Source organism: Pteropus alecto, unplaced genomic scaffold (assembly GCF_000325575.1).
Source record: "Pteropus alecto unplaced genomic scaffold, ASM32557v1 scaffold71, whole genome shotgun sequence".
NCBI classification, from domain to species: Eukaryota; Metazoa; Chordata; class Mammalia; order Chiroptera; family Pteropodidae; genus Pteropus; species Pteropus alecto.
The window spans coordinates 20,386,817-20,411,044 of NW_006433024.1; the positions used below are offsets into that span (position 1 = coordinate 20,386,817).

At 41.4% G+C, this 24,228-nt stretch overlaps 1 protein-coding gene across 1 annotated transcript in view; it reads right to left on the reverse strand.

Annotated features, from left to right (window-relative positions):
- The window catches only part of NUP160 (nucleoporin 160), a 55,850-nt gene extending 36,307 nt beyond the window's left edge, over positions 1 to 19,543 (reverse strand). The window contains exons 1-3 of the mRNA XM_015586357.2: positions 19,269 to 19,543; positions 4,250 to 4,440; positions 3,882 to 3,993 (exon numbers count right to left, since the gene is read on the reverse strand). Coding sequence (XP_015441843.2) covers positions 3,882 to 3,993; positions 4,250 to 4,440; positions 19,269 to 19,543 — 578 coding nt within the window. The remainder of the gene's footprint in view (positions 1 to 3,881; positions 3,994 to 4,249; positions 4,441 to 19,268) is intronic.
- Positions 19,544 to 24,228: the final 4,685 nt, after the last annotated feature.

Below are 24,228 nucleotides of genomic sequence, written 5' to 3' on the forward strand. Positions count from 1 at the left end.
CTCCCATCCAACTATCACATTCTCTTCATTGCCCTCCACGGCCAAACTTTCTCTTATTTCCTCACCTCCTTCATACGCTTCAACCAACCCTCTTCTTACCAAAGTCACCAGACCAATTCCAAAGGACTCAGTCCTTCTCTTACTTGACCTCTTTGCAACAATCCACATACTTGACCATGCCATCCTTAAAAGTCTCCTCTCTCGACTTCCATACCACCTCTCCTGGTTTGGCTCCTACACCTCTGGGCATTCCCTCTCCTTCTCCTTGACCTGACCCCCTACATGCTAGTCCCTCAAACCCTGATCCTGGATCATATTTTCTGCTCACTGTACACATTTTCCCAACATTGCAAGCACCACTGAAGCCCCGATGATTCCCCAGAGCTACTTGGGTAACTCACTGTGTCATAAGCACAATTTTCTGGATCTTCAACCTCATCTCTGAACAATCGCTTCACTTTCCTGCCTTATGGTTAAAATTAGGTTCTGGATATTCCTGTAGGACACTGCCCACACCCCATCCTTCTCTAATGGTGGTAGCTTTCTCTACCATGCTCCTTGTAATGGAGCCTCAGGGCAGAGCACAGATATCTTGCTTGCTTCCTGTTGCCCCCTAGGCCATTGTTCCTTACTCCCTGCCCTAACCACTCAGCTCTGAAGCTCAGGCAATCAGATACCACCTGCTATCCTGCATATTAGTTATCTACAGATCTCTCTCATTCCTTGAAGGCTTTAGCTCCTGGCTCACTCTTACTTCTCCTGCCATATTCTGAATGATTTCAATATCCATGTGTTTTCTAATACCTCACTTTCTCAGCTTCTTCAATTCCTCTCCTCTAGTGGTTACCCTTGACTGCATGTAAACGTACTATTATATATCTCCTATACCATCACCTTCCCACTACCATTTAACTTCGCTGCTCCTCTCACAGCAATGCTCCTTGAGGGAGTTGTTCTCAGCTCACAATTCCCCGCCCCCTTCTCTCTAGAATCCACTTCATTCAGGCTTTTGTACCACTTACTGGAGCAGTTCCTGACAAAGTCACTGATGTCCTCCATGGTGCAATGTCGATTTTCATTTCTCTGACTTATATGCAGCATTTAATAGTTTTTTTACTCTACACCTTCTTGAAATAGTTCCTTGACTTTGTGGGACACAACTATCTTTTTGTTCAATTCTTACTAGCTACTCCTTCTCCGTTTCCTTCACTGGTTCCTCAGTTTCCTAAAAATAGGAGTGATCCAGAGTTCAGTCCTCTTATCCTCCCTCATCTACACAGTGGTTCTCAACTGGGGGCCATTCTGCCCCAATCCCCAAGGACAGATAGCAATATCTGGAGATTTTTGCTTCTCACAACTAAATGTGGTGTGCGTGCACATGTGTGCATGATTGCTACGTAGTGGGCAGAGGCCAGGGATGTTGCTTAACACCCTGTAATGTACAGGACAGCCCTTACCACAAAGACTTACCTGCCTCCAAATGCTCATAGTGCAGACGCTAAGAAACCCCTATTTATACTCATTCTCTATGTGGCTTTATTCAGTAGAACAGCTTTAAATGCCATCTAATGCCAAAAATTCCCAAATATGTATTGTCTGCCCAAAGTATCCGCTAAACTCCTAACCTTTGCCTCATCACTTCCACTTGGGTATCTAACAGGGTCTCAAACAAAACCTGTCCAAAACAGATTTCCTAGACCCAGCAAATCCAAAAAACAAAGAAACAAAAACACCTGCTTCACCTGCACTCTTCCAACACAGTTAATGGCATCTCTATAACTTTCAGTTGCTCAAGCCAGAAATCTGTATCCAATAGTAAATTCTAACAAATTCACCTTCAAAACATATCCACAATCAGAACATTTCTCATTGCTTCTACCAAGGCCACCCTGGTCTAAGCCAGCATCATTTCTTGTCTGGATTGTGGCACTGACTTCCTAACTGGTCTCCATGCTCCCACCCTTTTCCCACCATAGTGTTCTCAATCCACGGCCACATTAATCCCTTAAAAATGCAACTTAGATTATGCCATTCCTTCACTTAAAACTCTTAAATGGCTTCTTTCCATCTCAGAGTAAAAGTCGAAGGCTTAAAATAACTGACAAAGTCCTGACCTGGTCCTTGGCTACCTTTCTTATTACTCTACCCTTTGTTCACTCATCTACGGATTCGTGACCCTTTGACATTCTTTGAATACAACATAGAAGTTCCTGTTTCAAAGTTCTTTGCAACTTTTTTTCTTGGAATGCTCTACCTGAAATTCTTGTCACCCAGATTTCTTTCCTTCCTCTGCTCAAATGTCACCATATCAGTGGGTCTTGCCCGACTATCCTATACAAAATATTATCTCCCATAGGCATTTCTCTTCCCTCTTAACTTGTTTCCCTGTTCTCTATTCCACTTATCACCTGACAAACCATACTGACTTTTTTTTTTGTAACTTGTTTATTGCCTGTTTCCCTCCATGGGAGCAGGGACTCTGTCTGCTTTGTTCCTGCCGTATCCCCAGTAACTAAACATTAACTAAAACATATTAAATGCTCAAAAACATCTCTTAAGTGAGATATTTATCTCTAACATAGGTCTTTTTTCTGAGCCTGAGACATGTAAATTTCAATACCTACCTGACATTGCCAAAAGGCTGCTACACAGATACTTCACATTTAGTACATCTAAAAGAATTATTCAAATCTCTCAAAACCCCTGCCATATGTACCTGGTTAGTCACACCAGAAACCAACGAGTTGTCCTTGTTCCTTCATTTTCCCTTACCATCTCCCACCCCATAGTCAATCTATCATTAAGTCCTAGTGAATCTACTTTCTCAGTGTATGTTGAATCCATCTATTTCTCTTTTCCTAGTCATTCCCACAACTCTTTTCCTAGTCATTCTCAGTATCTCTTACTTGGGCTATCATAAAAGCAAATCTTTCTTTTGTATTATTCCCATCCAAAAACCACTTTCCACAAAGTAGACTGATTTTTTTTAAAAAAATGCAATTCTGATCATGTTAGCAATCCTTTGAGACTCTTCAATAATTGTTCAACGTACCTAAGAAGAAGTCCAAAATCCTTAAAAAGATCTCAGGGTCCCTCATAATGAATCCTGCCTACCTTTTTGGTCTCAGCATCTCTCATACCACTTTGTTTTCCCCATTGCACTTAAGCCACACAGACCTTCAGTTAGTTCCTCAAACCCACCAAGTTCTTTCCACCTCATGGACTTTGCATATGGTGACCCCACTTGCTAACTGTTCCCTCCCACAACACCCTGCTTAGCTAACCATTTACCTTTCAGATACCAGGTTAAATGTGACTTCCTTCCTTAAGGCCTTCCAAACCCCACCAATAAAATTTGGTCCTCCCATGACCCTCTCATAGCCCCTACACTTTTCCACTGAGGCAAGTAGAAAAAACTTGTATTGATATACCTATGTTGTGATCATCAGTTTAATGTCTCTTTTCTTAAAACTGCCCTGTGAAATATGGGTCCACATCTAAACTGCTACATCTTGCATGGTAGTTTTTGTTCACTATTTCATCCCTAGCACACCTAGCACAGCGCTTGACATGTAAAAGCTCAAACGTGTTTGTAGAATGAAACTGTAAAGCACTGTGATAACATAGTGAGTTAATGTTTAAAACTGGTCTTTACGACTCTATCCCCCAAGCTACATTTCCCCTACCTTTAGTGCAGCCCTGGGAGGGTACCTCTCCTAGAATTCTGGTCTCCTTAATTTTCTCCTGATTCAGATGTTAGAAAACAATCTTTCTCTTTCTGCCAATTACCAATTTGGAGAATGTCACTTTTCGAACAGCCACAAAAATTCAGACGCCGAACAACCCGACCTTCCAGGGGGTTTGGCAAACACAACACTTACCAATGGATGAACCTGTTTCTGGTGACAGAGAACAACTTGCCACTTTCCACATAATAGAAGCCTCCAGCGCTCTCACTGTATTTCACGGTTCCGGTCAAGGCATTTGCAGTCCCTGCAAAAGGAGAGTGGTCAGCTTTAACGTGGTTCTCTGGGGATAACAGGGACTGAGGACTCCGAGAAAGCAAAGGGTGACAGACTGATAATCCATATAAAAAGAGAAAGACAAAATAGGACCCTAAGGAAGCTCTGATCCCGGGGTTATAGGCATGTGGACTTAGGAGGATGAACAGGGGATCAGAGATTTAGGGACTCATGGTAGGAGCCCGAGGGGAAGGACAGGATGGCGCCCTCCTCGGCTACTTTCGTACCATCGCCGCAGACTGTGAATTCCCGAAAGCGCCTCGGCCTTTCGCGCTCAGCACCGCTGAGCTCCATGAAGCTCCGTTCCAGGGCTCCCGCCGCCGCCATCTTCGCGCCGCCGCCGCGAGGCCCGACGGGACACCAGCAGGACTGGGCGGCTGTCGTCACTTCCGGGGGAGGGGTGGGCGGCGGCGCGGGTTAGTGATGAACCCCGGGGAAGGGAACGGCGGCTTCCACCCTGTCTTTCGGGGTTACCAGCGAGTTGGCTGGAGAAACGGGTGGGCAGGGAGGAAGCCAAAAGAGAAAGGGCACGGGTAACCAACCCGCAGGAACCTCCGCGTGACGGGCCCGGAGGCCGCCGGGGGCGGAGCCCTTTACCCGGCGGCCCCAGGGCGGGGGGCGGGGCTGGGTTTGTTTCCATTTTAAAAATGACGGCGCGGTCTGAACCTCCCCGGAGTGCGAGGTCCCGGAGGCCTGGCGGGTCGGCGCCCTCTGCCGGCTTCCGAGTTTGCGGTCCTCTCTCCCGGCACCTGGGTGTCGTCCTGTGAATCTCCACCTGCTCTCCTTAACCCTTCTGAGACGCGTGGGATCGAGGCAAGGAGGTGTGAAGGGCAGAGGGACCTTTTGTTTTGCGTTGGAATTTTTTTTTAAGAGACTATATACCTGTATAATGAAGCATAATGGGTTCAATGAAACATTGATGCTGTAATCTGCTGAAATTCCCTAAATGTTGCTCACTGGATACATGAAAGGAATTTGCCCTTCGTTCCACCCATTATTTGGATGTGTGGAAAATACTGAGGTTTTACCCGTATCTAGGGCAGAGTAGATGCTCAGTATTGAGGAAAATGCTAATATTAACGGGATAAGGTTTTTTCCCCTTGATGTCAACGTTTGTGAACGTTTGTTAAGCACTTCTGTTACTACTTGTTATTACCACATCCCTTCTCTTAAGCACTTCTGTTACTACTTGTTGTTACCACATCCCTTCTCTGTCCTCTGTTTCATCCATCCTATTCTAATCGCTCTGCAGTTCACTCCTCTAGCAATGCAATCCCTTCGTTCCACGTAAAATTCATTGTTCCTACCACCTTTTCGCTGTCCCTCACTTCCCTGATGTTTCCTTCTTGCTCTGCTTAAATTCTATTTAAATTACTCCCTTGCCCAGCTTTGTTCATCATGCTTTGGTAAAAACTACGATTGTGATTAAATCCAAATCTGCAGCTGAACAGGACTAGAGAAAAATGTATGCTCACACTGATATGTCTCCCTCAACCTCTACCATGACTCTGAACCCTACTGCTTCCTGGCAAACACATTGCCTATCCCTTGTCCTCTTACTGTCCTAGATGAGTATTTCACAGCTTCTCTAACCCACAACACCTAATCCCCCATCTTCACTATCAGCTTGTTTCTGTACTTAGAAAAATGATGCAACCAAAAGAATTTACCCCCTACCACCTCTTCCTACCTCTCAGCATCTGTACCCACATACTCTTTCTTTCCTGTTACTATATGGAATTGTCCCTGAGCTTATGGAAGGACAACTTTCTACTTTTTCCCTAGAACACCTGCATTCCAGCAATTCTCTCCTCTCTTCTATGTCTTCATCCCCACCCCTTTTATTGTTTCTCTAAGCACACAAACATGCTGTTATTTCTCCTCACTGCTACAAAAAGCCCATAAGAGACATTCAGTAAATATTTGATGAATGAATGGTCCAGATGAGAGTTGATAAGACCCTGAGTGGCATGCAGAAGACTAGATAAGTTTGAAGGAAACATTTAGGAAGTAAATCAGTTGGACCTGGTAAGTGAGCATGAAAATTAGAGAGAAAGCCAAGCCTAGGATGTCTCCTGTTTTTGTCTCAGCAACTGGGTGAATGGTAGGTGCCATTAACTGGGTGGGAATAGTGGAAGAGGAGCAGGTCTGTGGAATAGGAGAAAGCTGGATTGTATTTCCTTGTAGGAACAATTGATTTTGGTGATAAAGGTTCTAATGTGAATGAAAATGCTGCATTGTTGAACAGAGCTAACATTTAAAATATTTTTCCTGAACCATGATTTTAAGCTCCTGAGATTCCACCCAGATAATAAAAAGTAATTTCCTCATCTCTAGATTCTTAAACTTAATCACATCTGCAAAGTTCCTTTTACTATAAAGTAACACATTTATAGATTCTAGGGATCAGGATGTGAACATCTTTCTTCAGGGGCCAGGGATGTGTGGCTTCTTCTACCTACTATATTTATGATTTACTCTATGTCACATTCTGATTTCATCCTCATAACATCCTTATAAGGTAGCATTATTCCTGTAAGGTAGATAAATTTTCTGAAGCACTTGTTAAAAATATAGTTTCCGTCTATGGCCATGCCATCCTGAACGTGCCCGATCTTGTCTGATCTCAGAAGGAAGCAGAGTTGGGCCTGGTTAGTACTTGAATGGGAGACCACCTCGGAATACCAGGTGCTGACAACCATCAGTTGTCATCACCTTAACCCAGAGTTCAATCTTAACATTTCTCACGAATAAGGACAACCATCTATAAAATGCCTCCTAGTGTGATACAAAGTGAAGAATACAGCAGCATCTGTAAAGGATTTTCAAACAACTTTATTAAGATATTCACATGCCATACAATCTACCTCTCTGAAGTGTACAGTTTAATGACTTTTGTTCATTCACATAGTTGTGTAACCATCACCACAATCTAGAAGCTGGAAAAAGCACTGAAATGGATTCTTCCCTAGAGCCTCCAGAAGGGAATGAAACCCTGCCAATACCTTGATTTTAATCCTCTGAGTTTTGTTCTTAGCTGGAAGGAGTTACCTTGCTTATGGTTATACCAAGGTTCACTGTGGAAAGGCTAAGGATCCTGCCCCCTAGCCTTGATCTAAGACTGCTCTGGAGGACCATCTGAGCTCTAGAACGCTGTGTAGGATCAGCTGTGGCCTCAACTTCTCTTTCTGCCCAATCTTGTCCCCCTTAGTTCCTTTGAGGCATTGTTCCTGAAAGCATGCTCTAGGGTACCTCCTGAATGCAAATCTCTGCCTCAGAGTCTGTTTCCTGGGGAATCCAACAACAACAACAACAACAACAACAACACACACACACACACACACCCCTTGTCTAAGGATGAGGATGGGCAGCCAGGCACCAGGGAGAAAGAATTTGGGAAGGGAAACAGTTTAGGGGAAGATCTATTCTAAAATCCAAAATTGATGATGAAATATTGGAAGACTATAGGTTCAAGTTCTAGCTCTGTTTCAACTAACCTCTTGTCACTTGGCAGGACACCCAACAGCTCTGTGCCTCAGTTTCTCAGAAGAGGGTGTTGTATGTATTCATTTTCAAGCTCTCTTCTGGCACTAAGCTCTAGGTCTGTGGCCTAAAAGCTGGAGACAGGCTGGACCTTTACCTTGATCTCTGCTTAATTTCCAGGCTCTGAACTCAGCCTGTCCCTAGGACTGAGAACAGGCATGTCCTTCCTGAGTCATGCAATCCACGTGCATGTTTAATGTCATGTTTCTTTCTTTTCCCTTTTTATTTTTAAAAACTGGTTGCTAAATTAATGGGGCATCTTACAGTTTCCTGGGAATCCAAGAATTACAATTTTTGGCAGTGAACTGTCTCATTCCTCTTTTTATCTTCAGTATCCATCAGAGTTCTCAGAAGTTAAAAGTTCCTAATAAGTATTTGAAGGAATGACTAAATGAATGAATAAACGCACATATGCATTCCTAGAAAACTCAGATGCCTTTTGAATTATTGATTATGCTGGTTGGTATAGTTGTAACATAAATGGAATCCTATTGCCATCTAGTGGTTAGGTGGTGACTTCATTTAGAAACAAAATGTGGAACGTTACCAAGATTATTGTTTGTGCAGCAAATTTCATCTACAGATACTTTCATAAGATAAATATTTTTAGTACTTGACATTGTATTCTGAGAATGTCATGGTTTGCCAGATCACCACTAATAGGTACGTACGTATAAGTGAACAGTATTGTAAATTGAACTTTAAAGCAGATTTTCCTAAACTAACTTAATAGCTGTTCCTTGAAAGAAGAATTCATGGTTTAAATAAGTATGAGAAATGATGATAAAGTTAAATATATTATTTCCTGCAGGACTTTTCAGAGATATTAATACAAAGTTGTGCTCTGTGAAGCTTCAAGAGGGGCTTATGCATGATGTGTTTTCCAGACTCTATACTCTTTTCAAGAACAACTCATTGGACCATTGTTCTATGGGAAAATACTTTGGGAAACACTGCTTTATTGTCATTTTCACCATATGTTAAATATATCTGTTGGTGCACAGTGTTCTCCTGGCTACAGAGCCTTCTTTGACCTTCATATCCATATCCCAGACGCAGTGAATTCAAGTAGCATCATCAGAAGTCAGTAGTCATACTTACATTTATATGGATCTTAGTTTTTAGGTAATAATTTCTTTAATTGAAATAAGTATTAGTTTGCATCAAATACTTTTTACATAATCTATTTTCTTTTAGGATCTAGGAGTGTGGTCTCCTGCCCCTTGGACAGTTACTTTCAATAACTGCTGTGATAGCAGAAATGACCTGGAATGCAATGACAGTGTAGATGACTTAAGGTTTTCTATTTCTGTAGGTTTTTTTTCGATTGCCTTTTACCTATGTGTTGCCATATTAACCATAGCAACTAAATCTCAAATTCCTGTCAGGAGCTCCATTTATGCCTCATTTATTCTTTCAGTCTTGATTGCATGCCTAGCATGTGCCAGGCATAGGGGTTAGAAAGATCCCTCAGAATAGGAGCTCATGCAATCAGAGATCTCGTCTACTTTGTTTTCTGTCATGTCTCTGGTTCCGAGTGCAGCGATTAGCACTGCCTAGATGTTCATAAAGTATTTGTGGACAGAATCAAAATTTCTCACTCTGCTATTGAGGCTCTCCCAGTTTAACAGAGAGACAAAGGAGAAATGCAGATAACAGTAAACTATGGTAACTAGCATAAAAGAGATATGTACAAAAAAGAGAAAAATTCCAGGCAAAAAAGTCTTGAAAGCATAAAGAGAACTGGGGTGAAGAATGATTGAGAAGGTTTGGGTCATCTTAGAGAGAGCTTTTTCTTTCTTGCCAAAGAATTTAGATTTACTTAAAGGTCTTTTCTTACAACTCAGTCCTTAAAGTACTTAGTAAATTCTTTTTGTAGATTTGATATAAGAATTTTATTTTATCTCGCATCAAACTTTGTAAATCGTTAAAAGCTCTGTGTCTCAAGAGAGGCTGCAAAAAATTTGCCGAAAGCGGATCGACATCACTGTAAGGTTAATAATTGCTGGGGAAGCCTGGATGATATCGTAGGTACTTAACAGTTGCCCTCGCATACTGTCTAGAATTTTGAAATTCTCCCCCAAAGCAGAATCCTACAGGAAAAGATTCTTTAAAAAGCAAAATGTGGAATAAGTGAAGTATATCGGTGACTTCTCATTTCCCTTTTCATCATTCTTTCTCCCCAATTGCCTCAGACGCCAGGGCCCTCTTATGGCCCGTGACAGCCCAGGGTTTCCACCCAGATCTGACTTTCCTGTTCTTTGGACTTATCCTTGGGGACATATGTCCTGGGTTTTTTTTTTTCCACCTTTGATGTAATAGTTACCATAAATTTCAATATGTTGTGATTCATTACATGCTTAATTAAATGTTATTTTTATATCTTTGTAAGAGCTTGCACATAATTTAATTCACAAAATCAGAAAAAAAAATCCTTGCTTGAACCATATGTCCTGAGTTTTGCTTCTAAAAATATAAGTGCTATACCTATCAAAACCAGCTGTGGTGTAATTGGAAGTGATCTGACACGGATCCACACAGAGGTGCCAATAATATAAAATCTTAATCAGTTGCCCTTCCCAGAAGTAGGGGTCCTGCACATACATCACCTTAACCCACAGACATTGACACTTTGCCCTTTCTTGTTCATCAGCTGAGGGGTCTTTTCCTACCTCAATGCCATTTTAAACACAGTGAAGCAGCTATCAGTTGACTGGAACTCGCATGTGATACACAATTGATTTATCATCTAATACGAGGGAATGGAACTTCAGTGGTGGAATTGGAGGCATCAACAAGGAACCAGATCTGTAGGTAGGCTTAACAGGTACAGTTAAGTCATCTTTATAAAATGTGAATAATATTGACCTTAAAGACCAAGATCAAAGCCAATACAGTAAAGAGTTTTATTTATGTGTATAGATCCCAGAGCTGCTTTTCGTGTAAGAGCACACAGTTCAAATAAAAAGCTAGAGATTCAGATTTTTAAATATAGATTCTTGGAGCTATACTCGTATGAAGTTGCACCAACTTCAGGTGATCCCTCCTCATTCTGTCTTTTAAAAGCTCAGAGATGTCACGTCTTTTGTTGTCACTCGGCCACAGGCCATCTGTTTAATTCTTTTCTCCTTTCATCTTCTCCTGAAAGTTCTCTAATGTCTTTCTCCCGTTGTTCTCATCCTTCAAAGAGTAAAAGGGTTCAAATCATAAAAATAGGAAGCATTTTTAGAAGTATTAGCTCTTCCTCATTCTGCCTGCCAAGTTTCAATTCAGTGCAGGTGCTGACAGATGTTTATAGGCAAATGAAATAAGTCATTTTCATATCGCAGAGCAAGGATGCTTGTTGACCTGAGTAAAAGTTAGGACTCTGATTAGAGGCTCCAGTTTGAGGTCAGAGGTCAATGCTTTTCTAAATCCCAGACAGTAGTTTTGTTTTAGCTTTCCTTTGTCATAACCCAAATCCTGCAAGAATGTCTGGAAATTCAGTAAGTCAAAATGTCTGCCTGGCAAAGCTTCTATAGGCAACCGCAGGTCCGCGCCCAACGATTGTTTATATTTCTCTTGCATCCTCCAGGATCCTGCTTACGCACCAGTTTCTGTTGAGTAACGGTTTGCGGAGCCAAGTCGGATGGTAATGTTCCTCGTCTGCCTTCTTGGGTTGCTCCTGACGCTGGCCCCTGACAATGCCAGGCTCGGGAACGATTTGTTTCTGATCTCCAGCCAAGAAGTCTAACAATTCTCTCCCTTCCTTTCCATCGCCCTTGTCTTCCTTACCCATGCCAAGTCTGGGATTTTCCTTGTCTAGAGATCATGCAGGCAAGGAAATGAACTTCTTGGGATAGGACAGACCACTTAATAGAAAATATGCCCTTTGTTCTCATTCAGTTGCCTTCTCCTTAAATGACATTTCTCTCTAAGGCTTCTGCAGATATGTCTGCACTAGCTACTCAATTTCTACAAGTTCCCTGTCAGAAGACTAAGAGGGGAGCAATGGAATTCTGATTTTTCTGATTGGGTAGCAATAGCTCAGAAAGGAAAATTAATTTGTCCAGGGCTTTAGTCAAGTAAATTCTGTTAGTTGTGTCTGAATCCATTTTTTAAACTTATTGAAAACTCCTTTTAGCTCCTAGCACCCATGTCCAAGATTTAGGAAGCAAATCCTTATGTTTACCTACAGAAAACAGAACTACACAGGTCTGACTGCTGGTCACTGATTACACCATGAGTTAGAAAATCTTAGTTCATTCGGACACACCCAAGGATGGCCCAGCAGGGATTAGAGTTACCAGGAATATGGATTCTCCTTCCCACTATTAACGAGGCACTTGATCAAGTCACTTCACTTCTCTGGGCCTCAGTCTCCTCATCTGTAGAGGCAGGCACTTGGGTTTCATGATCTCGTAGGTTTCTTTCCAGCACCAGGAGACTACAATTAGGAAGATGCTAAGATAAAGGCATATAACTGCACTATCTCTGAAAAGTCCACCAAACAAATATAACACTTTAAAAAGAATCTCAAAATAAAAATAAAAATAAAAAATCTCTAGTAAATAAAAATGTGTATATACTTTGATTCAGTAATTTTACTCTTGGGGCTTTATCTAAGGAAACAGAGATGTGCTTTAAGATACAAAGATGATTGTCACAGTGGTGTGTGTGTGTAAGAAATTTTGAATTTTAGGGTAATTTTAGATTTATAGAAATTACAAAGGGTACAGAGAGTTCTTGGATATGCTATCTGCCCTCCCTCCCCATTTCCTCCACTGTGAACAACTTACATTAGTACAATACATTTATCACAACTAATGAGCTAATAGTGAGACATTATTAACTAAAATCCATACTTTATTCATTTTTCCTTACTTTTTACCTATGACTTTTTTTTCTGTTCCAGAATTCTATCCAGAACAACATATTACATTTGGTTGTCATTCTCCCTACGTTCCTCAAGACTGTGACAGTTTTTTGTCTTTTCCTTATTTTTGATGACCTTAGTTTTGAGGAGCAATGGTCAGGTATTTTGTAGAATGTCTCTTGATTTTTTTTTTTTTAATTAAAAAAAAAAATCATTATTAGACTGAAGTTCTTGGTTCTCGGAAGGAAGACCACAGAGGTAAGGTGCCATTCTTGTCACATCATCTCAGGGGTACAAACTGTCTGCATGACTCATCACCAAGTGATGTTAGGCTAAATCACATAACACAGGTAGTGTTTGCCAGATTTCACCATGCTATTTTTTCTAAATAATAAAAGGTCTCAAATAAGGCAGAGGTCAATCATAGAACTGTGGACCCAACGAGGGCAGAAATTTTGCCCATTTCACTCCCTACCGTGCATCCAGTGCCAAGCACAGTTCTGATACACAGTAGGTGTTCCATGAATAAATTTGTTGAATGGAGAGATCGATTAAATAAATTAATGTCTATGATGGAATACTAGCAGTCATCATAAATATTTGGTGATATGAGAAAAATACTAATGATATATTCAGTGAACAAAACATTAAAAAACAATTTCTATACATCCTATTTTCTATAAAGTGTGTGTGTGTGTACGCACATGTAAAAAACTATTGTCAACATATTAACAGTGGTCACTGGTTATTCCTGGGTGGAAGGATTATGCAGGATAATTTTATTGTTCAAAATTTTTCACAAATTTTACCCAAAAAAATGAATTACTTTTGAAATCAGAAAAAAATACAATAAAAATGGAGAGAAGTTTTCACTTTCAAAAAGATTCTCGAGCAAGAAAAACAGATGTTCTGACAATGCCCAGCAACCACATTATTTAGCTGTGTATTAGTATCTGTGAAGGAACTGAAATCAGAGGGTGTTGTCCTCAAAATCCTGCAGTTTCTAGGAAACAGGGTACACTAGGCACCATCTGGTTCTGATTTAGAGCATTAGAGTTGCAAGATCATGAGCTGTATCTTTGTTATTCTCATAACAAATTGTTTAAAGTTAAAAAAAAAAAAAGTAAAGAGCAAAACCAAATGCACAGGATGCCATAATGAATGGCATTATTGTATCGTTTGCTTTCTCCTCCCTGGGGCTTTGCATTTTAAAAACACATGTTGTGGTTTTTCTATGATTATCTTCCCACTTCCTGTGTTGTATCTCCCTTACTGTAAATATCCTTTTGTACAGTCATGCTTTTCTTTCCTTGTGTCTTACACGCGTGTCTTTCTTAATACTCACTAACTTTCTCCAAACTTCCATTGTATGTTTTTCCTAATACTAAGTTGTTTGAGTCTAATGATATTTTTATTCTCCGAAGAGATTTTTAGGACCCTGGTTTCAAATCCTAGTTTTATCTTTTATTAGCTGTGTGACCTAGAGGTAAGTCGCTTAACCTCACTGAGTTTTTCCCTCAGAAAATGAGGGACAATGTTATGTATCCACTGTGAGTATTGCAAGGATTAGGTGAGATTTAATAGAAATATGTAGAGGATCTATCCTACTGCTAGTCACAAACAGGGCATTTAACCTTTGGTGTCTTTTACTCCCTTCTCCCTTTCCATGCCTGCTCTTTACTGTGTTTCAAAGTCTTTCTAAAATGCCTAAATATACTAAAGGATCAAGTCTAAACTAAGACTTTCAGGGTCCTCTTCAAATGAGCCCCAACGCATCTCTGTGGTTTCACTACCTCCCAGGCACATTCTATATACACATTATTCTCTAGCCACACTAAATGACTAGCTGGTGCCTAAATACATGTTTCTCTTCTCTCCATGCCTTCCCACATGCTATCTTCTGTGTCTGGAAGTCCTTTGTGCTCCTGCCTGGAAGTCCTTTGTGATGCCTTCTCTGACAGCTTGAGGTCCCCACGTTCCCCTCTGAATACGGTAACTTTTTTCAGAACTTTATTATTACGATTCCTTATTCAACTGTCTATATCATTCAGCCACTAATTCAACAAATAGTTATCCAGCCCCATCTATGTGCCAGGCAACTGCTAGTTAAATTATGGATTCCTTAAGGACAGGGGTCTTGTCAAACACTCAAAGTTTGTTCGTTCAATACTGAACAAAATTGGAGCATTTTTTTCCCAATGATGAAACTGAAAATCATAATGCTACCAGGTACTTCCTCACTTGTCCTTTAAAGACAAAGATAAAAGACACATATTTTCTTTTACATGTAACATATTGTTATGCTTACTAACAATTCCAGGGGGCTCAGAAATGTTCCTTTGCTTTGAATGTTCTCCATCTGGAAGAGTTTAGCTAATTAAACCAAAGACTGCAGATGAGTTGGCCCCATTTATCTCCAATGGATGAAATCCTTTTCTCTCTAAAGGATTGCTCAGACAAATATCAAGGGTCAATGTTATTTTTAGTAACATGTAGTTCTGAAAGTCTTTAAATTTTTTTTTCAGTTTCTCAATTTGTAACATACACTCTTGAAACTCTCGTTCATTAAAGAAATTGAATTTACTGGTAAACTGACTCAACTCTAGATGATGTTGAATTACCACACTGGAGATTAAGTTAATCATTAATCTACAAAAAATAAATTGAAAAAAATGTTTTATCTTTTTTTTTTCTTTCTAAGTGCAGGATTCCGGTTGGCAATGATATTTTGTGCAGATTGAATGGTGATTCAGAGAAAGCTATTATTATCTTTCTATTTCAGGGATTTTCAATTTTTCATGATTACTATTTGTCACGTTTTCTGAGCTCTTATTCCCGTCTTACCCTCTCCCCTTTTTTATTCTCTCCTAATGCAGAGAAATGTATAGGCTTTGTTTTCTTGGATTCATTTGGATCCCCTTTGTACACTTCACAGGATAATTATGAAAATTCATGTGCCAATTACTTAATAATTTCTTTGAGCTTCAGAGTGAAAATATTTTATAACTTCACATTAACAACCATTAAAAAATGGCCGCAAGTATGAGTTTTACTGATATAATTCAATTTTCTTCTCCAGTTGGAAACAATTTGTCCATCTCTTGGATTATAGCATGAGATTTAAACTGACAGGCCCTGATAAGGAGCTAAATTAGGTTTTAGTGAAAAAGATACTATGTGAGCTTTGATAGTGAATAACTCAAATTTAATGTCTAACACTGCCGTCTTTGCTAGGCGATGTCGGCATGCACAATGAACTCAACTTAGTTTCATTAAAAGCTAAAAACTAATAAAGAAAGTCAGTGTGGGGCCAGAGAACCCACAAAAGTTCACCCCGCCCTAGTTAAGTGAGGCCCTCTTTCACATCCCTTCCTAGGGTTGTCCCTCAGGCTTACTCAGTCAAGACCTGACCTCCTTCTTTTCTGTTCTTCTCGGGGGACAATAGGGCCCGACAAAGACAAGGGTTGTGGGGCAGTGGCTGTGGAATTCAGGTCCTTGAGTTTCATAAAACAAACAGGTTCTGTGGTCTTCACTGCCCCAAATAATAGATTTGATCAAATATTTAATTCTTGAGTGATGCTTGGCATTTTACAATGCCCCAAGCAGCAGAGGGCTGTCATCAGACGCTTTTCTCATTTCTCGTCTCTGAGGCCCTCACAGCATTTCCATCGAGTCCATGCCATCTGCCCTTCTCTCCTGATAGTGTCTGAGGAGGCTAGTCACGTTTTACAGCCTCAGATAGCAATGCTTCTGCTAACTTGTGCTTTGATATTATGAGGGCCCAGGAAATCCTTCACTCTGCTTTGAGAAAGATGTTATTAGGACACTTCACTGAAGACCCACTGGAGACACTGCAGTTTTAGAGCAGTTGTGCTGAGCTGATACAACCAGTGTGTTTATCTTTAGGGACACTGTGCATCTGTAACTTATCATATTTCTCCCTTTGTGTTAGTTACCAGCGGGCTCCGAGCCAACTTTTGTCCCTTCTATAGCAAAGACTTCCTGACTTGTATCTTCTACACCTTTGCTTTCCTTTTGCTACATGTTTATTTCGATTTTATTTTATCTTGCCAAAGTGTTTGCATTTTTATAAGCAACCTTAAATTCTTCTTGTAAGAAGACAGGTGATAGGTAAATACGTAAAACAAACATTTGTGGATAGAAAAATCCAGAGACCATGAGTTCTGGCAGGCAAAAGACAGCTACATCGATAGGACCTAGGGCTACTCACAGCACAGGGCAGATGCCCTGAGCACCATGGCAACGCCTAGGCCATGGATAAATGTGACAATGGATGTGAGAACTGCACCTAAGTCATGAAGCCCAGGAATCACTGAATGAATGGTAAAGCAGGCATCTAGCAAGGTCTTTTTCAACTTTGTCGTTAAAAAAAAGATTAGATTCTCCTACAGGAGAAAAACTCAAGTGACCCAAAGGAAATGATTTGCAGGGGATGAAACTAGAGAGTGGTGAAGAAAAGGCTAAAGATGTTATCCCAGAGGGAAAGTGGGAAGTGCCAAGCAGAAACTACAAAAAAATAAATAAGCGCTGGTTGAAAGGCGAGTATCTAAGCCATCCAAACCAGGGTCACAAGCTCCCAGCAAAGTGGCTAGAATTTCTGCTGTTGAATTGAAGGAAATTTGCAATAAGGAAAAATACACCCATCTGAAAAGAAATCCAGTTCATAAGGTCAGCCTGACCCAAACAACATCAGTGAACAGGAATTTCATCCCCTGAACAATACCAATCTTAGCCCAACCGTGGCCAACTCATTCCTTTCCACAGTGCACATAGTTCACACCTATTTTTGTACTGAAAATTTTACAAAGAACTTTTGAAAAAAAAAGTCCTGGACAGTCAGGAACCCTCAAAAAAAAAATGTGATTTTGTTTCCTTGTACAGCTGCATGCTGGCACAGGTCCTTTGACTGCGAGCAATTGCCAACTCCACTAGACTGCACAAATGCGGGTAGTGAAACTGCCAGTCACCTCGCACATAGAAACTCTCCCAGGGAAGGGAGACAATGTCACATTGTAATATTTTACATTTAAATCCCACCAAATAACAAACCACCACAACCTCTCACAAAGGACATATAAATAATATCAATCTCTTACAGATAGATGCCCAGAATAACCAGAATAATCAGCTCATATTTACACGGTGGTAACTCTTTGCTGGACAAGGCACTAAGCTTTTAACACACATCAACTCGTTTAATTGACACCTCACAACACTTCCCTTGGAGGTAGTCACATAAATCACTTCCCTTTAAGGTAGTCACGTGGTACACAGGCTTTGCCATTTCAAAGTGTCTCCATTTATACGTGTCATTACCATACACTAGGTCACAATGTCCCCTGAGTCTGAATATTTTTCGGCCCCTTCAAATTTTTAGGGCAAGTGGGTAAGGAGGTACCAGGTTGATTCTTTATTGAGTCCCTGCTCTGGGCCCACCATCTGCCAGGCACACAGATACAACTACCATTTGAGGTACTTTCTACTATTAACCCCATTTTACATTTGCACGAATTAACTTAAAAAGGTTAAGTGCATACAGAACCTTGCAGAAGGTTACACAGCCAGCAAGTGGTGAAGTTGGAATTCAAATCCAGATTCGTTGAGCCCTTAGAATTTTTGTTCTTGACCATGATTCTATACTGTCACTCTACTAGGCTCTATTTGAGAGGGTGGATGTCCCAATTGCTTTCAGGTTTGAAAGGAAGCAGTGAGGAGAGGAGTCTGTGGTTAAGTCATTTGAGGCCCTCCCAATTTTACCGCCTGTCAAGGCAGCCCAGAATATTAACTACTGAAACATGTAATGGATCAAAGCCAGGTTATATAGCCCTCTTAACGATAATATGACTCCCAGAGCGTCAGTCTAAGCTGGTTGAAAGTCTTAAATAGAAATAAAGAATGTGTTAATTAAATACGGATTTGACGAGATAAGGAAATGGAACATTTTCTGCTCACTCGAGCACAAACCGAGGAAGACTCAGCCAATATATTTGTAGGATTTCTGCTCCCTTGTTGTGGAAATGGATGTATCTGATTATCAGAGCCTGATGCGATTAAGCTTAAAGTCTTGGTCTCCACAGCAAGCACCTTCCTGTTCATTCTTTCCTGCATTCAACAGATTTAATCAACATGTAATTATTATTTGCTGAGGCCTGCTGGGCTCCGGGTGCTAAGCTCAGGCACTAGGCATGCCCTGGAGAAGAAGCGCTGACCATTCCTGGACTTCATGGGGCTTCTAGTCCAGTCAGGGGACAGATATAAAGCAATCAAAAGGACACTTAAATAAATGCCATGAAGGAAAAAAACCCAGGATGCTTTGAGGAAAGTAACAAGAACTACATGAATTGCCTCCTGTCCACTCCTCCTGCATCATCTCATGCCTTTGTCCCCTTTTCCATAAGTTCCAGCCCAACTGGTCTTGTACTTTTTTTTCCTTATGTATACTTGTCACAGTTTATAATTGTTTATTCCTTATGTATACTTGTCACGGTTTATAATTACAGTGAATTTTGTCTTAAAAAAAAAGTATACTTGTTTTTTAACGATCACCCTCATTAGAATGCGAGCTCTTCGAAGGCAATAATTGTGTCTCTGGATACTGTGTCACCGTCACTAGCATACTCCTGGCTCTTAGGAGACGTTAAAAAAAATCATTTTTCCAATTAATGAATGTACAAGGTGACCCGGATTGGGTTGGGACAAGTCGGAAGATATCTCAGTCAGTTTTTATCCTTCACTTCTTAACTTCACTTCTCTCTCATTCCAGATCTGTGTGGGACTAACGATTTCACGCAGGTGCAACCTGACAGCACACTGCTCCCAGTCTGTACCTTACATCTCTGGCTTCCTGCTCTGGTGCTGCCCTGTGGTGCTCCCAGGAGGCCTTTTCATCACCCATAGCTCCACACGCAGAGCCTAGAAATGCAGGGGGAGTTAACTTCCCATGAGGGAACCTTTGAGCATCCGGAGACAGGAGCTGAAGGATATCTCCCTTGTGCTTGCCTGTGAAGGATGGTCCCAAGACACAGTCCATTTGACTTGTGGGAGATGTGGTCTTGCAGATTAGGACATCAGTTGCATTTGGAGATGGCCAGCACATCTGCATATTGGCTCTTCCTCCTCCTCTGTTTCTCTCCTTCATATTCCTCCCTCCAGCTCCCTGGATTGTCTTCCTCATTAAAATAATAGCCCAGCAGGCTCTTGCCTTGGGCTTTACTTTCTGGGGAACCCAGGCTAACATGGAAACTTTGTTAAGGCTGTGATACTTGAGCTGAGACCTGTCAGATGAGAGGGGAGAAAAAAGCTGGAGGGAGGTGTGGGAGTTGATTTCTAGACAGGAAAACTCAAAACTTGCATCCTCATGCAGTAGAGAGGCCAGTGCATCGGGAAACAGAAAGCCTCTGTGCCATTGCCTGGGGTGAGGAAGGGGTGAATGGGGCAAAGGAGAGAGGAAGAGGCGAAGAGGCAGTGAGAGATCAGTTAATGCAGGGCTCATGGGGTTTGTTCTAGTGCAGTCAGAGTCGTTGACGCAGGGGCATGGCCTAACCAATGATTTATTTTAAAAGACCACTTGGGGTGCTATGTGGAAAATAGGCCATTCTTAGCTTTGGGGAAGGGGCAAGACTTGTGAGGTAGGGACACCAGATAGGAGTTTCTACAGTAGTCTTGATAAGAAATGATAATTGCTTGGACCAGGGTAGCATCAGTGGCAATGGAGGAAAATGGGTCAACCTGAAACATGTTTTTGAAGTACCATCCTCATTACTTACTGTGAGGTTGGATGAGGGAGAGAGAAGGGGAGAGAGAGGAAAGTATGGCTCCCAGGTTTCTGGTTGGGCAAGAATGAAGTACAGAAAGGTAAGTTTGGCTTTGGATATGTTGGTTTGGGGATACCTTTAAATCATCCAACTGGAGATAGGGAGTAGACAGTTATATGACACAAAAGGCTCAAAAGAGAAGTCCAGGGTAAAGTTACACATTTGGGAGCAGGACCGGCTACAGTGCAAAATTTGCAGGACCCAGTGCAAAATAAAAATGCAGGCCCCCTTGTTAACAATTATTAAGAATTTCAGGTTGGTGAGAGCAGAGCATTAAACCAAGCAGTGACCTCTAACATGGGGGCTCTGCACAGGTCACACGCCCATGATGTCTACAGGTGGAATTTAAAGCCAGGGAAATGGATGAGATACTTAGAGAGTTAAAAGGAAGAGGAAGGAAGACCTAGGATTGGACCTTGAAAGTCTGTGTCTCTGCTGAACTCCAGATCCCTGTGTCTAACTGCCTACTCAACATCTCCACTCTGATATCTAATAGATAACTCAAACAAAATGTTCAAAGCCCAACCTTGATTTTCACCCTTAAACTTGCTGTCTCAGTCTTCTCCAGCTTTGCAAATGACACTTCATCCTTCTAGGTGTTCACACCCAAAACTTCGAATCATCCGGTCAGTCCTTTTTTTCTTATACCTCATATTCAATCTGTCAGCACATTTTCCCTTCAGGAGATATCCAGAATTTCCCACTTTTTATTCTGTCTACCACTGCCTCTCTGGCCCAGGGCACCTTCTCGCACCTAGGTTGTTGCTGTAGTCTCCTGCTTCGACCCTTCCCTTCTACAGACCATCTCGACACAGCACCCAGAATGACCCCGTTAGCACCCCAGTCAGATCATGTCACTCTTCTGCTCCAAACACTCTATTTGCTTCCCCTTTTCACTCAGACTAAAACTGTCTCCCAAGCTCTTTATGACCAGCATCCCCTACCCCATTGCCTCTCCCCATAAGGTTCTGTTCCAGTCATCCTGGCCTCTTTGCTGTTCTTGAAGGCGTTTAACTCTATTCTGCCTCAAGGCCTTTGCACTTGTGATCTGCTTAGAAAGCTCCTTTATGGAACAGTATTGCTCACTTCCTCATTGCCTTCAGTTCACTGGTCAAATGTAACCTTATCAGATCATCCTGTAAAAATAGCAAACCCATCCCTAGCTCTTACAATCTTCCTTATCCTGCTTTATTTTTTTCTGTAGCTCTTAACACCATCTAACATACTGCATGTTTACTAGTTTATTTGTTTATAGATCATATCCTATCCAGTAAGAACATATGCTCCATTAGGAGAAACTGTGTATCTTTTATTCACTGCTTATTCTCAGAGTACAATAAACACTTAAATATTGGTTGAAGGAAGAAAGGAAGGGCCCCAGCATTTCTCATTCAAGTAGAGAAGGAATTGATTAGGAGACTCAGAAATGGCCAGAGAGGTACGAAAAGAAAAACCAGAAGCATGAAGTGTAACAGAAGCTTAGGGAGAAAGCCCTTGTTATTGTAGTCAAAATACATCACATAAAATCGGCCATTTTAACCATTTTAAAGTGTACAGTTCAGTGGCTTTAAGTACATTTATATTGTTCTGAAACCGTCACCACCATCCATCTCCAGAACTTTTTTCATCTTCCCAAACTGAAACGCTATACTCATTAAATGATTAGCTCCCCATTTCCTCTTCACCCCGGCCCCAGGCAACTCCCATTCTACTTTCTGTCTCCATGATTTTGACTATAGGTACTTCATGTAAATGAAATCAAACAGTATTTGTCCTTCTGTGATTGGTTTAATGTCTTAGCATAATGTCTTCACAGTTCATCCATGTCGTAGCATGTCAGAATTTCTTTCATTTTTAAAGCTGAATAATATTCCATTGTATGTATGTACCACATTTGTTTCTCCATTCATCTATTCATGGACAGTTTGGGTCGTTTCCACCTTTTGGTTATAGTGAATAATGCTGCTATAAATATGAGTGTACAAATCTCTTTGAGACCTTGCTTTGAGTTTTTTTGGGGGAGTATATACCCAGAAGTGGAATTGCTGGATCATATGATAATTCTATGATTAATTTCTTGAGGGACCACCATACTGTTTTCCATGGCAGCTGCACCAATGTATTAGAGTTTCAGTTCCTACACATCCTTGCCAATGCTTATTATTTTCTAAGAATTTTTTAAAAAATTGCCATTCTAATGAGTGTGAAGTAGTATGTATCTCACTGTGATTACGGGAAAGCATTTTTAAACCCAAGGGAGTGGTTAACTGTGTCAAGAGCTGCTCTAAGATCTAGTGACTCATGACTGAGAGTGTCCTTTGGGTTTGGCAATGGGGACGTGGTGGTGACTCCAACAGAATGATAGAGGGTCACCAGATCAGAAGAGGCGGCTGAGTGAATGGGTGGTGAAGAAGGAAGATAACTTGAAAAGCTGGTCTGTGCTCAGGAGAAGAGAACAACTATTTATTGACTGTTTGCCGTGCTTGGACATGTGTGAGATGCCAAGGTTGGCAGAAGAGCCAACAGATGTAGCTCCTGTCCTCGTGGGGATGACAGTCCAGCAGAAGAGAGAGACGGTCAACAAATTTATTTAACTCTAATTTGGTAAGTGCTAAAAGAGAGAAGTGGAAGGTGCTGTGTATATGTTATAGCAGGATGGCTCTGAAGAAGGGAAGGGAGGAGAGGATCAGAGGAGGCGTTTTGAAGAAGTGACACTCAAATGGATTATGATTTGAGCTCCCCTGTGGGTCCACTTTCATGGAGAGAATGCCTTGGTCCTGCTGACATGGGTATTTGGATCCCCGAAGCAATTCCTCTTATCCAGTGTCACTTCCATTAGAACCAGAACATGTAAATGGCAGTTGGTCACGTATGCCGAAATTACACTGGCCACGTGCTCAAGTGGGAACTTAGTCCCGACTGCTAAAGTGTTCCCAGATAACGTCTGTGAGCCCTCAGAGAAGTATGTCTCACACACTCTCAAACCAGCCTGTTTGTCATCTTTCTCTTCAACTCTGGTTTTCATTTGTCCAGATCCCCTGCCCACAAGGCTAGTTTATGGAGCTTCATGGTGGCCAAAATTGAAGGGTCACAATGTGAAGATGCCCAAGTATGTGCCAATACCTTCTCCCCAGGCTTCCAAAACCACCTGTCTTCCAGGTGAGGATCAGGGCTGGGTCTGTGCGGAGGTGTGGAGGTGTAATGTGCTCTACCTATTCCCCAAAGCAGTAATACTTGTGCTCACTAAGTCTCTCATTCAAGTTTCCTGTCAACTTTCTGTCCTGTTAAATTTCAGTTCAAGGGCCAAGTGAAGAGTAGACATACGACCTTGGGCAAATTACGTTTTCTCATCTGTAATATAAGTACAGTAAAGTATCTATTTCAGATTAAGTGAAAAAAGTCATATAAAGCAGTAGCACAGTGACTAGCACATAATAGGTGCTCAGTCAATGTTAACTTCTATCATTCCTTTTACTATTTTGATTATGCATTGGAGAGTTTGGCTACATTAAGCATCTGAGCCCCAGCTCAGCTAGCCAAAGTCTACTGTTCAAAGTCTACAGTTTAAGAAATTGGCATCTAGTTTCATCCATCAGCCTTACAAACTTAGCTAGTGTATATCTGCCTCTAAGAGCTAAAGCCACCCCCCGCCCCTGGGGCACTGACAAGATCTGGATTCTGAATGGCAAGGCTGAGGACAGAGGGGGCATATTTATCAGAGTAGTGGGGTTTCTCAGGAACCAGCTCACTACCCTCTCTGAACTGCCCACCTCCCATTATCTTTCCATTTGAAACTCCTGTGCACTAATGCCAACCCTGCTTTTAACATTCCCACAGGAAAAGAATGCGTTTTTAAGCACAGTGGTACCCACATGGCAAAGATTTGTAAATGTCTCAAGAGTTCGGGGAGCTTTTTTTTTTTTGCACCACTGCTTCGCTTAATTCAGTGGGCCTCCCGCTCTCTTCCTGAGCC